This window comes from Nerophis lumbriciformis, linkage group LG14 (assembly GCF_033978685.3).
Source record: "Nerophis lumbriciformis linkage group LG14, RoL_Nlum_v2.1, whole genome shotgun sequence".
NCBI lineage: Eukaryota > Metazoa > Chordata > Actinopteri > Syngnathiformes > Syngnathidae > Nerophis > Nerophis lumbriciformis.
Window position 1 is genome coordinate 11,218,518 of NC_084561.2, and position 15,306 is coordinate 11,233,823.

At 40.4% G+C, this 15,306-nt stretch overlaps 2 protein-coding genes across 5 annotated transcripts in view; both read right to left on the reverse strand.

Annotated features, from left to right (window-relative positions):
• Positions 1-4,945, reverse strand: part of acap2a (ArfGAP with coiled-coil, ankyrin repeat and PH domains 2a) — a 109,340-nt gene extending 104,395 nt beyond the window's left edge. For all 3 annotated transcript variants that reach the window (XM_061976055.1, XM_061976056.1, XM_061976054.1), the window contains exon 1: positions 4,557-4,945. In XM_061976055.1, coding sequence (XP_061832039.1) covers positions 4,557-4,609 — 53 coding nt within the window. In that variant the 5' untranslated portion in view covers positions 4,610-4,945. The remainder of the gene's footprint in view (positions 1-4,556) is intronic.
• Positions 4,946-6,184: 1,239 nt separating this feature from the next.
• The window catches only part of ppp1r2 (protein phosphatase 1, regulatory (inhibitor) subunit 2), a 31,538-nt gene continuing 22,416 nt past the window's right edge, over positions 6,185-15,306 (reverse strand). Inside the window, exons 5-6 of one of the 2 annotated variants that reach the window (XM_061976053.1) lie at positions 13,797-13,967; positions 6,185-9,689 (exon numbers count right to left, since the gene is read on the reverse strand). In XM_061976053.1, the coding sequence (XP_061832037.1) occupies positions 9,670-9,689; positions 13,797-13,967 (191 nt within the window). In that variant the 3' untranslated portion in view covers positions 6,185-9,669. Of the gene's footprint in view, positions 9,690-13,785; positions 13,968-15,306 lie in introns of both variants that reach the window. The other variant, XM_061976050.1, reaches the window with a different exon arrangement.

A 15,306-nucleotide genomic window follows, 5' to 3' on the forward strand; every position in this document is an offset into this window, starting at 1 on the left:
TGAACAGAACGCTCATGATGGTTACACCAAAAAGTAATGCTATGAATCGCGTTTTTCCAAGCTTTGGAGGCATTTTTATGCTATTTCCAAGCGTCTCCTTTTTATTATCGTTGATTTTAAATGGTTAAACTAATGCATATTATAAATGCATGCCCTTGTAAACAAAAAAAAAGTCATATTTATTTTGATTGTTACATTTTGAAGTACATTTGTGCAGGTGGGTGTGAATGTACCCATTACCAGAGCTGTACACTAACACAATATAAAAATTGTACAGTAGTTGGTTGACCAATCAAAGCAACAATACTGGAAGAGCTACAAAGACATGCAAACTGAAAGTGAAACATGATGAATACAAGAGGCCAAACAATCCTGTACTGTATTTGAATACTCCTAATAGGGAAACAATGGCAACTGCATATATATTTTATTTACTCCACATGTATGTATTTACAGTAAAGAGGCACACTTTGTTTACCAAACTGGTCAATTTCCTATGACTCTGGTCAACCTCCTGGCCTTCTTCAAGGATAAAAATTGGTTGCTGGGAGTTACAATAGATGAAAGACTTTCTTGGGCCACTCACATTAATAACATAGTAACAAAAATGAGCAGAAGCATCTCAATCATAAGAAGAAGAGCCTATTTTTTAACTAACACAACTACTAAGCAAGTTATACAATCCCTTGTATTGTCACATCTTGACTACTACTGCCCAGCAATCTGGTCTAATGCATCTAAACACGAACTAAATAAAATCCAGCTTACCCATAACAGAGCTGCCAGACTAGCTCTCCATTGCTCATTTAGGACCGGCATTGAGATAATGCATAATGAATTGTCATTGATGAGAGTTGGTGAAAGACTAGCGTGTAGTTTGATTCTATTATTAAAAACAATCCATACATACAATAAACCTTCTTATCTGTATTCTCAGCTGTTGCTTGCTAGTAAAAGTCACAACTATAGTACCAGGCTAGCCCTAAGAGGTGCTCTCACCCGTCTTAAACCCAAAACTGATGTTTTGAAAAAGACTGTTATGTATAGGACAATCACTTACTGGAATCGACTTCCACAATATCTGGTATCAATCACCAGCATAGTGGGTTTTAAGAATAGACTAAGAGAAGTATTGCAGAAAGAGATTATTCTAGATCAGGGGTAGGGAACCTATGGCTCTCGAGCCAGATGTGGCTCTATTGATGACTGCATCTGGCTCTCAGATAAATCTTAGCTTACATCGCTTAACACGATAAGTAATGAATAATTCCGCTGGTAATCACAGTGTTAAAAATAACATTCAAAATATAAAACATTCTCATGCTTTTTAATCCATCCATTCGTTTTCTACCGCACCTGTTCAAGAAGCCGCATTAATGGTAAGACGTATTTTATCTATTATTGGTTAGCTTCAGAATAACAATGTTATTAAAAAGAAAAAAGAGACTTATTATACTCTAAAAATGTTGGTCTTACTTAAAAATGCACACATTTAATTGTATTCAGTGTTAAAAAAATATTACCGTATTTTCCGCACTATAAGGCGCACCTAAAAACCACAAATTTTCTCAAAAGCTGACAGTGCGCCTTATAACCCGGTGCGCTTTATATATGGATAAATATTAAGATTCATTTTCATAAAGTTTCGGTCTCGTAACTACGGTAAACAGCCGCCATCTTTTTTCCCGGTAGAACAGGAAGCGCTTCTTCTTCTACGCAAGCAACCGCCAAGGTAAGCACCCGCCCCATAGAACAGGAAGCGCTTCTTCTTCTACTGTAAGCAACCACCCGCCCGTGTAGAAGAAGAAAAAGCGCGCGGATATTACCGTACTTCATTTCCTTTGTGTGTTTACATCTGTAAAGACCACAAAATGGCTCCTACTAAACGACAGGGATCCGGTTCATGAAAAGACGCAATCTCTCCATCCGCACACGGATTACTATTTCACAGCAACTGATATTCCTGTGAACCGCACTGTGGATACAACGGGAGCACGTACGGTGAATATTCGCACCACAGGGAATGAGAAGTCATCCTTCACTGTGGTTCTAGCTTGCCATGCTAATGGCCAGAAACTTCCACCCATGGTGATATTCAAAAGGAAGACCTTGCCAAAAGAGACCTTTCCAGCCGGCGTCATCATAAAAGCTAACTCGAAGGGATGGATGAAGAAAAGATGAGCGAGTGGTTAAGGTAAGTTTAAGTTTACGCGAAGAGGCCGGGTGGCTTTTTTCACGCAGCTTCGTCCATGTTGATATACGATTCCATGCGCGCCCACATCACGCTGGTTTTAATATATTATTAAAGTTTGACTGACCTATTTGACTGTTTTTTTGACATTCCTTTAGCGCAGTTAGATGCGGCTTACAACACGGGGCGGCTTATAGGTGGACAAAGTTTTGAAATATGCCGTTCATTGAAGGCGCGGCTTATAACCCAGGGCGCCTTATGGTGCGGAAAATACGGTATATGGCTCTCACCGAAATACATTTTAAAGGGGAACATTATCACCAGACCTATGTAAGCGTCAATATATACCTTGATGTTGCAGAAAAAAGACCATATATTTTTTTTAACCGATTTCCGAACTCTAAATGGGTGAATTTTGGCGAATTAAACGCCTTTCTAATATTCGCTCTCGGAGCGATGACGTCACGTTGTGACGTCACATCGGGAAGCAATCCGCCATTTTCTCAACCACCGAGTCAAATCAGCTCTGTTATTTTCCGTTTTTTCGACTGTTTTCCGTACCTTGGAGACATCATGCCTCGTCGGTGTGTTGTCGGAGGGTGCAACAACACGAACAGGGACGGATTCAAGTTGCACCAGTGGCCCAAAGATGTGAAAGTGGCAAGAAATTGGACGTTTGTTCCGCACACTTTACCGACGAAAGCTATGCTACGACAGAGATGGCAAGAATGTGTGGATATCCTGCGACACTCAAAGCAGATGCATTTCCAACGATAAAGTCAAAGAAATCTGCCGCCAGACCCCCATTGAATCTGCCGGAGTGTGTGAGCAATTCAGGGACAAAGGACCTCGGTAGCACGGCAAGCAATGGCGGCAGTTTGTTCCCGCAGACGAGCGAGCTAAACCCCCTGGATGTCTTGGCTCACACCGTCCCTTATGCCACCGAAGACGATCAAGAGAAGAATATCGACCCTAGCTTCCCTGGCCTGCTGACATCAACTCCAAAACTGGACGGATCAGCTTTCGGGAAAAGAGCGCGGATGAGGGTATGTCTACAGAATATATTAATTGATGAAAATTGGGCTGTCTGCACTCTCAAAGTGCATGTTGTTGCCAAATGTATTTCATATGCTGTAAACTTAGTTCATAGTTGTTAGTTTCCTTTAATGCCAAACAAACACATACCAATCGTTGGTTAGAAGGCGATCGCCGAATTCGTCCTCGCTTTCTCCCGTGTCGCTGGCTGTCGTGTCGTTTTCGTCGGTTTCACTTGCATACGGTTCAAACCGATATGGCTCAATAGCTTCAGTTTCTTCTTCAATTTCGTTTTCGTTACCTGCCTCCACACTACAACCATCCGTTTCAATACATGCGTAATCTGTTGAATCGCTTAAGCCGCTGAAATCTGAGTCTGAATCCGAGCTAATGTCGCTATAGCTTGCTGTTCTATGCGCCATGTTTGTTTGAGTTGGCATCACTATGTGACGTCACAGGAAAATGGACGGGTGTTTATAACGATGGTGAAAATCAGGCACTTTGAAGCTTTTTTTAGGGATATTGCGTGATGGGTAAAATTTTGAAAAAAAACTTCGAAAAATAAAATAAGCCACTGGGAACTGATTTTTAATGGTTTTAACCCTTCTGAAATTGTGATAATGTTCCCCTTTAAAATATTTGGCTTTCATGGCTATCTCAGCCAAAAAGGTTCACGACCCCTGTTCTAGATTGTACCTAATGTCATGACTGTTTTTATTGACTATTGACTATTCTATTGATTATGGGACAAGCAGTAGAACATGGTGGATGGTACTTTTTCGTCACTTATTGTTTGTCTTTTGTACACTAATGTGTATATTTTAGGCTATTGGTTCTTTGTTTTATTTTTGCAAAAACATATGTATATATTTTTATATTGCTCTTTTTATCTTTGGTATGAACATTATTATGTAAACTCGAAGTTTTTATTATAATTTTTTTGGTTCTTTGTTGTTGCTATTTTTGTATTACAACATTTTATTATTTGATCATGTTGTACTGCATTTTAATCTTTTGTTTTGTAATTGTGTGGTGTTTTTGCCTGGACCCCAGGAAGAATAGTCTCCACTGCGGTGTAGACTAATGGGGATCCTTAATAAACTAAAATAAACATAGAAAAGTGGTAGGCAACAAACAGCTAGAGAAGAACTTAATATATTTTTATTTTTGTAAAGTTCTGTAAAGTTGTCATCCTTGTGTTTTTGAATAAAGTAAACACAAAAACAGGCAGAAAGTCACTGCTGCTTAGCACAAAACTAGCAGGATACTTCTATGATAAACAAACAGTATTATTATTATTATTACTCCAGGGGGAAATGTCAACACTCACCTGAAGCGTGGGGAGTCCTTCAAACATTCCTCGAAATCCACAGTTATCTTCATTTTTGGGCACTTTAAAAAGACAAATAGTTTAGGAATAAAAGGCAAGTAGTGTAATCCAGGGGGCTAATTAGCTTGTTTGCTAACGTGACTGTAATATACGAGCGACCAGCTGGCTCCTTTCTGCTAGCCAGCTAGCCTCGACGTCGCACAAATGTCACCATAAACCGCCGTTAAGTAGCCCGTAACAACGCCGGGAAGGTAACGGAACTCTCTCGGACGCGGCAGTCGGTCAGTCCCGGGAGCAGCAAGTGTCGGTCATGGCAGCCCGGAGGAGAGAGGCTTTTCTTCCACGCACACACTACGGACTCGTACGGAGATCGTCTATACACGCAAGACATGATGCGCCGCTACGGACTTCCAAGCAGATGGCAAACATTTCTAGCGGTATGCCGCCAGTGCGCATGCTCACATTAAAGCAACATCATTCATAAAAGAGCGCTTTAAAATATTTTTTTTATATATATATCAGGTGTAGGGATTTATTTGATGTTAATTGCAGCAAAAATGAACACTTAAACGCATCTCCGTGTGTCTTTATTACCAACAACATATGCCGCGTACAAAACACATCAAGTGAATTCTCTGTCTGAGAATATACGATCTTTGCACCAAGTGACAGGCTTCCCTGATCCCTTGGAATTACTTCTTTTTCAAGTGAGTCATCATCGTGAGTGCGTAAATACAGATTGGGAACATTCAATCTGGGACAACCGCCATTTTGACTGCGTGGGGAAGAGACGGAACCCGAAAGGTTGGAAATTATATATTAAATTAAATAAAAAAAACGCTCTGCTGTGTCGTCATTTCCGGTGTTCAACGGCGGTTTTCGATTTGGGACACTACAACGTTAATATAGGCGCCCTCGGGAATTAAGTAACATACTCTTACCTTACTGCACTATTAAAGGGATTAATATTATATTGCTACTTGATTATGGTAGTTTTCTGGTAGAGTAGAACGTGAGAGTAACCCTCAAGCAAGGGATGCTTAAAAATTCGCGCACTTATGTACTAAGTGCACTGCCTACTTAGTCCCTGAGGGCACTAGCTGGAATATAGCCATGGTGTTGTTTTACATTAAATATGCGGTTTAATAGCGCCATCAGCTGGCGAGAATATGTGTGAAATCAAGAATAACTCCCACAAATACAACAACCTGTTTTTAATCGGAGGGGAGACAACAAAAAGTACATATAATTTGTGACGATGAACATGCAAAGTGCAAACAAGACACAGGACTCCTAATCATTAAAAAATAAGTGCAAAATGGTGAAGAAAATGAAGCAGGGGGGGGGGGGGGAAGATGCACATAATGAGACAGTCTTGTCAAATGTTTAAACCATTACCTCTTTTTCAATCTTGTCAAGTTTGTGTTAGTATATCAGGAATGGAGCATCCTCAAAGCGTAGAACTGCAAAAAGAGCCAGGCTGTTTTGTATTTGCATGACACAATGCTCAACACATCACCGGTCACATCAAGGACTCCTCAAGAAAGAAGGAAACATAAAAAAAAACAATACAGGACACTTGTTTTTTTCTTTCACGCTGTTCCAAATTACTTTACAGGAATCCAAAATAGAGCCAACATTGAAAGTATTTATTCATCAGTAGCATCAGCATGAATTACACCTCCCGATTGGACATTATTTTAAATCAGACAGGCAATACATTTGACCTTCTTCGTTAAAATTTACCAGACAAAGATCAAGATATATGGAAAGTCCAATAAATCACTCGTGTGGGTTGACTTTTTTTCTTATTCCTCAGTAGCATATGATAGTCCACCATTGCAGGATTTCATCTCTTTGGATCCTTCAGTCAAAATCTCTGTTACTCGACTTCAGAAAGAAAAAAAAAATCAGTCCCATAGTCTGAATCAGTGTCGACTTCCGGACTCATCGACTTGTTTTACAACTGAAGTGCAGAAAAACCAAAACATACTACTTGGAAAGTAAGTATCTTTAACGGAAATTCCCAAACGTTTAATCTTTCAGTGTTAAGTTAAGATAAGTAAATATATTTGTTCATAAAAATGATGACTCAAAATCATGGCTGTGTCTCAAATTCAATGCTTACGTCAGTACGCTATGTACAGTACACTGCATACAATGAGTACTTTGACATTGTAGTGCTGTCCTGAATCTATTAATGTTGGTAACATGACCACAGCAATATGAATCTGCTTTGTCTTCTCTCCTTTTTAATTGTGAATTGCAACCACTCCCTTAGTCCCCAGCCCATCATTTCAGGTGTTTAGTGTACTCAACACACAACATCTATAACAGTGGTTCTTAACCTGGGTTCAATCAAACCCTAGGGGTTCGGTGAGTCGGCCTCAGGGGTTCGGCGGAGATCAAAACACACCCGACTCAGCGTGTAAATAAAAACTTCTCCCTATCGGCGTATTACGGATACGACAACAGCAGAAGTCAGACTGATTTGCAGGTGTGTAATTTGTTGTGAGTTTATGCACTGTGTTGGTTTTGTTCTTTGAACAAGGTGATGTTCATGCACGGTTCATTTTATGCACCAGTAAATAAACATGGTAACACTTTAGTATGGGGAACATATTCACCATTATTTAGTTGCTTATTAACATGCAAATTAGTAACATATTGGCTCTTAACTAGTCATTATTAAGTACTTATTAATGCCTTATTCGGCATGGCCTTATTATAACCCTAACCCTCTAACCCTGGCCATAACCCTCTAACCCTAACCAAATAACTCTAAATTAAGTCTTTGTTATTTAGAATATGTTCCTCTAGCGTCCAAAAAACTCTAAATTAAGTTGTTGTTACTTAGAATATGTTCCCCATACTAAAGTGTTACCAAAAACATATAACTTTGTCTTGAATTTGAAAAAAAAAAAAAACATTTTATTTTTCACTAAAGAAGGGTTCGGTGAATGCGCATATGAAACTGGTGGGGTTCGGTACCTCCAACAAGGTTAAGAACCACTGGTATAAGGTATTGTTAGGGGAATATTTCTCACCTTTCGAGCAAATTACTGTAAAATATAAAATAATATTATTTAGCTCATTCACGTAAGAGACTAGACCAGTGGTTCTTAACCTGGGTTCGATCGAACCCTAGGGGTTCGGTGAGTCGGGCTCAGGGGTTCGGTGGAGGTCGAGACACACCCGACTCATCGTGTAAATAAAAACTTCTCCCTATTGGCGTATTACGGATACGACAACAGCAGAAGTCACACTGATTTGCAGGTGTGTAATTTGTTGTGAGTTTATGCACTGTGTTGGTTTCGTTCTTTGAACAAGGTGATGTTCATGCACGGTTCATTTTATGCACCAGTAAAAAAACATGGTAACACTTTAGTATGGGGAACATATTCACCATTATTTAGTTGCTTATTAACATGCAAATTAGTAACATATTGGGTCTTAACTAGTCATTATTAAGTACTTATTAATGCTTTATTCGGCATGGCCTTATTATAACCCTAACCCTGGCCCTAACCCTCTAACCCTAACCAAATAACTCTAAATTAAGTCTTTGTTACTTAGAATATGTTCCCCAATACTAAAGTATTACCAAAAACATATAACTTTGTCTTGAATTTGAAAAAAAAAAACATTTTATTTTTCACTAAAGAAGGGTTTGGTGAATGCGCATATGAAACTGGTGGGGTTCGGTACCTCCAACAAGGTTAAGAACCACTGATCTATAATCCGTATTTTGGCTGACGATTGCAATTCACAATTAAAAAAGGAGAGTAAGTTATTTTGCGATGGGACGTGCGCATTAGGGACGGCGCTTAAGTCAAAAATCAAACGCCTTTAGGAAGTAAATACACGGTGCACTATGACGTATCAAAGTGTAAGAACACGAGTCAAAGTCCGTGCCTTAAGGAACCTATCACGCAGTGTACTCAGTAGAGGTTTTGAGGCAAAATCTGCGTCTTAAGGAACCAAGTACGCCGTGCGCTCATTCGACATGTAAAAGGATAAGTGCGCGTGTCAAAATCAATATCTTAAGGAACCAAGAACGCAGTTTACTCAGAAAAGATTGAAGCAAAAATACATAAGTGCGCATGTCAAAATCTGCATCTTAAGTAACCAAGTACACAGTGTACTCAGTACACCCTTTGAGGTGTAAGTGCCCAAGTGTGTATGTCAAAATACTCATCTTAAGGAACTACGTACGTGCGCATGTCAAAATCTGTGTCTTAACGCACCAAGAACACTGAGTACTCAGTAGACTTATTGAAGTGTAAGTACCTAAGTGTGCATGACAAAATACTAAGTATTCAGTGTACTCAGTAGATATTGACGTGTAAGTATGTCATTTTGCATGTAAAAAATCTGCATTTTAAGGAACCAAGTGTAGTCAGTAGAGATATTGAAGCGTAATTACCTAAGTGTGCGTGTCAAAATCTGCGCCTCAAGGAACCAAGTATGCAGTGTACTCAGTCGCGATATTGAAGTTTAAGTACACACGCGTGCATGTCAAAATCTGCGACTAACCAAGTACCCAGTGTACTCAGTGGAGATATTGAAGTGTAAGTACGTACGTGTGCGAATTGAGACACAGCCCATGTGAACAAACTCTGCTTAGAACTCACACCGTGGAACTACATCATATCCACGTGGCTGTTAAATGAAAACTGTCCTGATATAAATTCAAAAAGAAGCAAAAAAAAGTAGGGGACAGATTAAAAGCACATCCTTGAGACGCCTCCAGCCGGCTTCTCTTGGGTTTCTTCAGGGCTGACCTCCAAGCTCCAAGGCCCACTGAGGGACGGTCCCAGCAACTGTCCTCCAAGGCCTTGAACTTACTTCCACAGTCAGAATCATATTGTCTTCAGTGCGGCCTTGTCCATGGAGAGGGGAGGGGGTAGCGTCAGTGGAGGACATTTGTCACTAGGTTATATTGCACCTTTTGGGAATAGTGGAGACAGATGAATGGCTGTTTGGAGGCGTTTGATGTGTGAAGCGGTGTCTTTGCTTGGCCCGACATTGGAAACACGCAGCGCTGTGGTACTGTCTCGTCTGCATGGTAAGCCCATGCACTCATACTGGAGTGTAAGCACGCATGCCTCATCTAGGAGTCCAGAGAATCAGCTAGAAAGAACCGGAGAGTGAAGACAAAAGTTTGAGATTACTCATGGCACTTTTCAATGGAAATGAAGAGTACACCACTGCCGTGTCCACAGCTACAAGGTGGGGCTAACTCGGGGTTATTGACGGCTGTCCACTTTGCTGCTCATCATATTGGCTTGGCCTGTGACTCAGTGCAGCGTTTAGGCAAGAGGAACAGTGAGTACCTGCGACTGATGAGAGCGTTCACTAAATTTAAATCATATTTTTATTCATATTTCATTAAAAAACATGGAATTGAATTGAATTGGAAATAATTGTTTAAAAACGCAAATTTCTGCATATTTACGGAAATTACACACGCCTGCTATATTTGAACACAAACATAATGCTCAAATGTTCCAATCACATTTATTACTACAAACTAGAGATGTCCGATAATATCGGACTGCCGATACTATCGGCCAATAAATGCTTTAAAATGTAATATCGGAAATTATCGGTATCGGTTTCAAAAAGTAAAATGTATGACTTTTTAAATCGCCGCTGTGTACACGAACGTAGGGAGAAGTACAAAGCACCATTAAACCTTAAAGGCACTGCCTTTGCGTGCCGGCCCAGTCACATAATATCTACGGCTTTTCACACACACAAGTGAATGCAGCCATACTTGGTCAACAGCCATACAGGTCACACCGAGGGTGGCCGTATAAACAACTTTAACACTGTTACAAATATGCGCCACACTGTGAACCCACACCAAACAAGAATGACAAACACATTTCGGGAGAACATCCGCACCGTAACACAACATAAACACAACAGAACAAATACCCAGAACCCTTTGCAGCACAAACTCTTCCGGGACGCTACAATATACAACCCCCCCCCCAACCACGCCCACCTCAACCTCGTCATGTCCCAAATTCCAAGCTGCTGTTTTGAGGCATGTTAAAAAAAATAATGCACTTTGTGACTTCAATAATAAATATGGCAGTGCCATGTTGGCATTTTTTCCATAACTTGAGTTGATTTATTTTGGAAAACCTTGTTACATTGTTTAATGCATCCAGCGGGGCATCACAACAAAATTAGGTATGATTATGTGTTAATTCCACGACTGTATATATCGGTATCGGTTGGTTTCGGAATCGGTAATTAAGAGTTGGACAATATCGGAATATCGGATATTGGCAAAAAAGCCATTATCGGACATCTCTATTTAAAACTGAGCTGATAATGATAACTGTGCCATCTAGTTGTTATCTCTTGCTTTATTATTACATTTCTGAGTCTCATTTGCAAATATTCTATAGTAGATGTTGCATGCAGTCGAAATTCCAGGACAATAATAAAAATAGCAGTGCATAGGCTACGGTGTGTTGACTAGCTAGGAAGTAGTGTTTGCCATGAAGCTGAATGTGCCATTTTCCCCCCCCTACTTGCTCTCAACAAAGGCGAACGCTTTCCTTCCCTCTCCCTTATCTTTCTCAACTTTTCGGATATTGGCAAAAAAGCCATTATCGGACATCTCTACTACAAACATGTATTTTTAAATGTAATGAATTGGAATATCTACTGTTTCCAGCAAATAATTAAGGAAACAACTTACAGGTGGTGTCTTTAAAATGACAACGTAAACATCCAATGTATCAAGTGTAAAACAACTTCTACCTTATAAGAAGCAGTGTCCTCCACAGTGAACATTTTAATAACATCAGTTTGGAAAATGCAGTTTCTCAGAAAAGTTAGCTAAAGATATAACTTTGAATAATGTAAATACCTCACAAACTGATGTAAAGCTTCCCTGGCTTCAAATATCTTTTCTGGGTGACACTTTATGAGGTGGTGTACACTTTGAAACCACAATACGGCGGTACCTACAATACAGTTACATCCCTAGTTTTGAGATAAAAGCTGTCTCTTGGTAATTGTGATGCCTTAAGTTGCAAGGAGCTACAAGCATACTGCTATGTCACAGTGAACCATGTAAGATACGACCAAAACATCCGGTCTTACTCACTAGCATTAGTTTATAGCTCGAGATCAACATAACTCTGCTTTTCTGACCACGGCAAGAAAGGGAGTGTGAAGGACGGTGCTGAGAAGAAGTGGAAAGAAATCATCAAACATGACAGTGTGTCACTGCCGGTCTGCACCATTCTGAAGGAGAATGACTCAATAACGCCAGCCAAGGATGTTAAAATATCTAAATGGCAGATATTTCTTCATGAAAACATGGAAGAGCTGCTAAAGTTGTGTTTGACGGAGAAGCTGAAATTAGATACCCTAGAAGTCTGTTCTCCAATGTTGTACATTATTATTATAATATTTAGAGATGTCCGATAATGGCTTTTTTGCCGATATCCGATATTGTCCAACTCTTAATTACCGATTCCGATATCAACTGATACCGATATATACAGTCGTGGAATTAACACATTATTATGCCTAATTTTGTTGTGATGCCCCGCTGGATGCATTAAACAATGTAACAAAGTTTTCCAAAATAAATCATCTCAAGTTATGGAAAAAAGATGCCAACCTGGCACTGCCATATTTATTATTGAAATCACAAAGTGCATTATTTTTTTTTTTTTGGAAGAGTTAGTGCTGCAAGGGGTTCTGGGTATTTGTTCTGTTGTGTTTATGTTGTGTTACGGTGCGGATGTTCTCCCGAAATGTGTTTGTCATTCTTGTTTGGTGTGCGTTCACAGTGTGGCGCATATTTGTAACAGTGTTAAAGTTGTTTATACGGCCACCCTCAGTGTGACCTGTATGGCTGCTGACCAAGTATGCTTTGCATTCACTTGTGTGTGTGAAAAGCCATAAATATTATGTGATTGGGCTGGCACGCAAATGCAGTGCCTTTAAGGCACGCGCCCAATATTGTTGTCTGGGTGGAAATCGGGAGAAATTCGTGAGAATGGTTGCCCCGGAGGATTTTCGGGAGGGGCACTGAAATTCGGGATTGTCCCGGGAAAATCGGGAGGGTTGGCAAGTATGACTGGGAGACGCAACTGCTCTGTACTTCTCCCTACGTCCGTGTACCAGTACGTACAGAGGCGTTTTAAAAAGTCATAAATTTAACTTTTTGAAACCGATACCAATAATTTCCGATATTACATTTTAAAGCATTTATCGGCCGATATTATCGGACGTCTCTAATTATATTACTTCATTGCACATTCTATTGTACTGTTTTTCTTACATCTAAACGTTTTCTTTTTTAAAGCGCATGTTACATGTTAAAAGTGTGCTGTTTTGGTCGTCGACAAGCACCAATTGAATTGATTTTTAACTCATTTAAATTCAAGACGCTGATTTGAGATACAATTGTTTTGAGTTAAGAGCGCCGTCACAGAACCCATTAATCTTTTAAGTTGGGGTACTACTTTTCTTCATTTTGATTATTTTCAGTGTTTTTCTTACATAGCACATAAACCTCCATGTGGAGCGCCACAAAGACATTTGGTGCTCATAAACACATTATAAACGGACCTTCTGTGGATGTTGCTCGTCCTTACAAATCCGTCCTATGCTTCTTAACACACTTCATACGCATCTGGGTTCTCATCTAAAAGGATTGCTTACGCACATAAAAAAAAAATGCGGCTGGCTTTTTCTTTTTATTGGAGACATGAAAATACAGATTCCTCTCCTCAAAAAGCAGTGGGGGTTGCTGTTGACACCCTCCCCATTTCAAAGGCAGCTAAGCCTTGTTGTGACAACAAAAAGAAGCGACCAAATCTACGTTTTTCATGTTTTTTTTTACTCACTATGTAGTAATTTGTTCTTCGTGTAATTATAGTAAAAAGTAGCAGGAAGAACAACTATACTAATTTAAACTGACGCACTGCGTGGGTTCCCTCCGGGTACTCTGACTTCCTCCCACCTCCAAAGACATGCACCTGGGGATAAGTTGATTGGCAACACTAAATTGGCCCTAGTGTGTGGATGTGACTGTGAATGTTGTCTGTCTATCTGTGTTGGCCCTGCGATGAGGTGGCGACTTGTCCAGGGTGTACCCCGCCTTCCGCCCGATTGTAGCTGAGATAGGCTCCAGCGCCCCCCGCGACCCCAAAGGGAATAAGCGGTAGAAAATGGATGGATGGGGCACTTTATTCTCACCTTGTGGCGGATCCACATTAATCTCCTCCGCCTCTTCCGTCTCATCCCTCATCTCCTCGTCCTCATCTTCGTCATCCTCCAGCTCGCTGGCGATGAGCTGTCTAGCCAGTTTGATGTTGAGGCCCTCGTTGTAATGCTTTTTCCTCATCATCTGGAAATGTTTCTTTTTGGCTGCAGAGGAAGTCAAAATTATAAATAAAATAGACTCGCTGTACAATAAACTGGTATACACAATAATATGCGACATACCACTAGATCTGTCATTTGTGTGCCAAGGAAATACAATGTACAAATGTATGACGTAATTGGCTGTATTCATTAATTTTGAACTCCTGTTACCTCAGTTATATGCAGAGTTTCCCTTCCATGTAATGTAATCGGGGCAGCCCGCCAAGGCAAAATAAAAGCCGCTACACCTTAAAAATTACCCTTTTTTTTTTTACATGAAAACAAATTAAAGGACACTGATGGTGGAAACTTTACACTAGACTTCAGGCAACGTGGATCCTGTGCCTCTCCTGTCTTCCTCCAGACTCTGGGACCTCGATTTCCAAAGGAAATGCAAAATTTGCATGGTTGGGTGATGGTTTGGGGTGCCATGTCATCTGCTGGTGTCGGTCCACTCTGTTTCCTGAGATGCAGGGTCAACGCAGCCGTCTACCAGCAAGTTTTAGAGCACTTCATGCTTCCTGCTGCTGACCTGCTCTATGGAGATGGAGATTTCAAGTTCCAACAGGACTTGGCGCCTGCACACAGCGCAAAATCTACCCGTGCCTGGTTTACGGACCATGGTATTTCTGTTCTAAATTGGCCCGCCAACTCCCCTGACCTTAGCCCCATAGAAAATCTGTGGGGTATTGTGAAAAGGAAGATGCAGAATGCCAGACCCAAAAACGCAGAAGAGTTGAAGGCCACTATCAGAGCAACCTGGGCTCTGATCCGATTATTAATTGAGCAATCGAAGTAATAATCGACAGATTAATCGATTATCAAATTAATCGTTAGTTGCAGCCCTAGTATACATACATAACCCTTCAGTTTATATACATTAATAAATAGGGTCTTAAAATGATTTCAATGTGTGAACACTTTTTTGTCTCCTAGAGAGGGTGTGACCGAAAATAATTGCGAACCACTGATCTCCGCGAAGGACATGTAGTACACATACGGTTACATTCAAGTCTTTGTATTCACACAGAAAGTTCCACAAGTCTTATAGTCCTCAAACCGGTACAACTCCTATAGAGGGGCGGGCATGACAAGGTGTCAGGGGGAGCGTGACAAAACAATACACAAGTCTTCAGCTAGGCGACATGTACCAGCAACTCAGAGTGCCAGCAACTCAGAGTGGTTTGGTAAATATTATCATATTATCAATTTGGGGGGAGGCGTGAAAACATTATGTCCCCAAAGGGGGGGCATGACAAAAATAATTGAGAAGCACTATCAGTGGTTCTCAATTATTTTTCACCAAGTACCACTTCAGAAAAAACTCGGGTGATTCTCAATT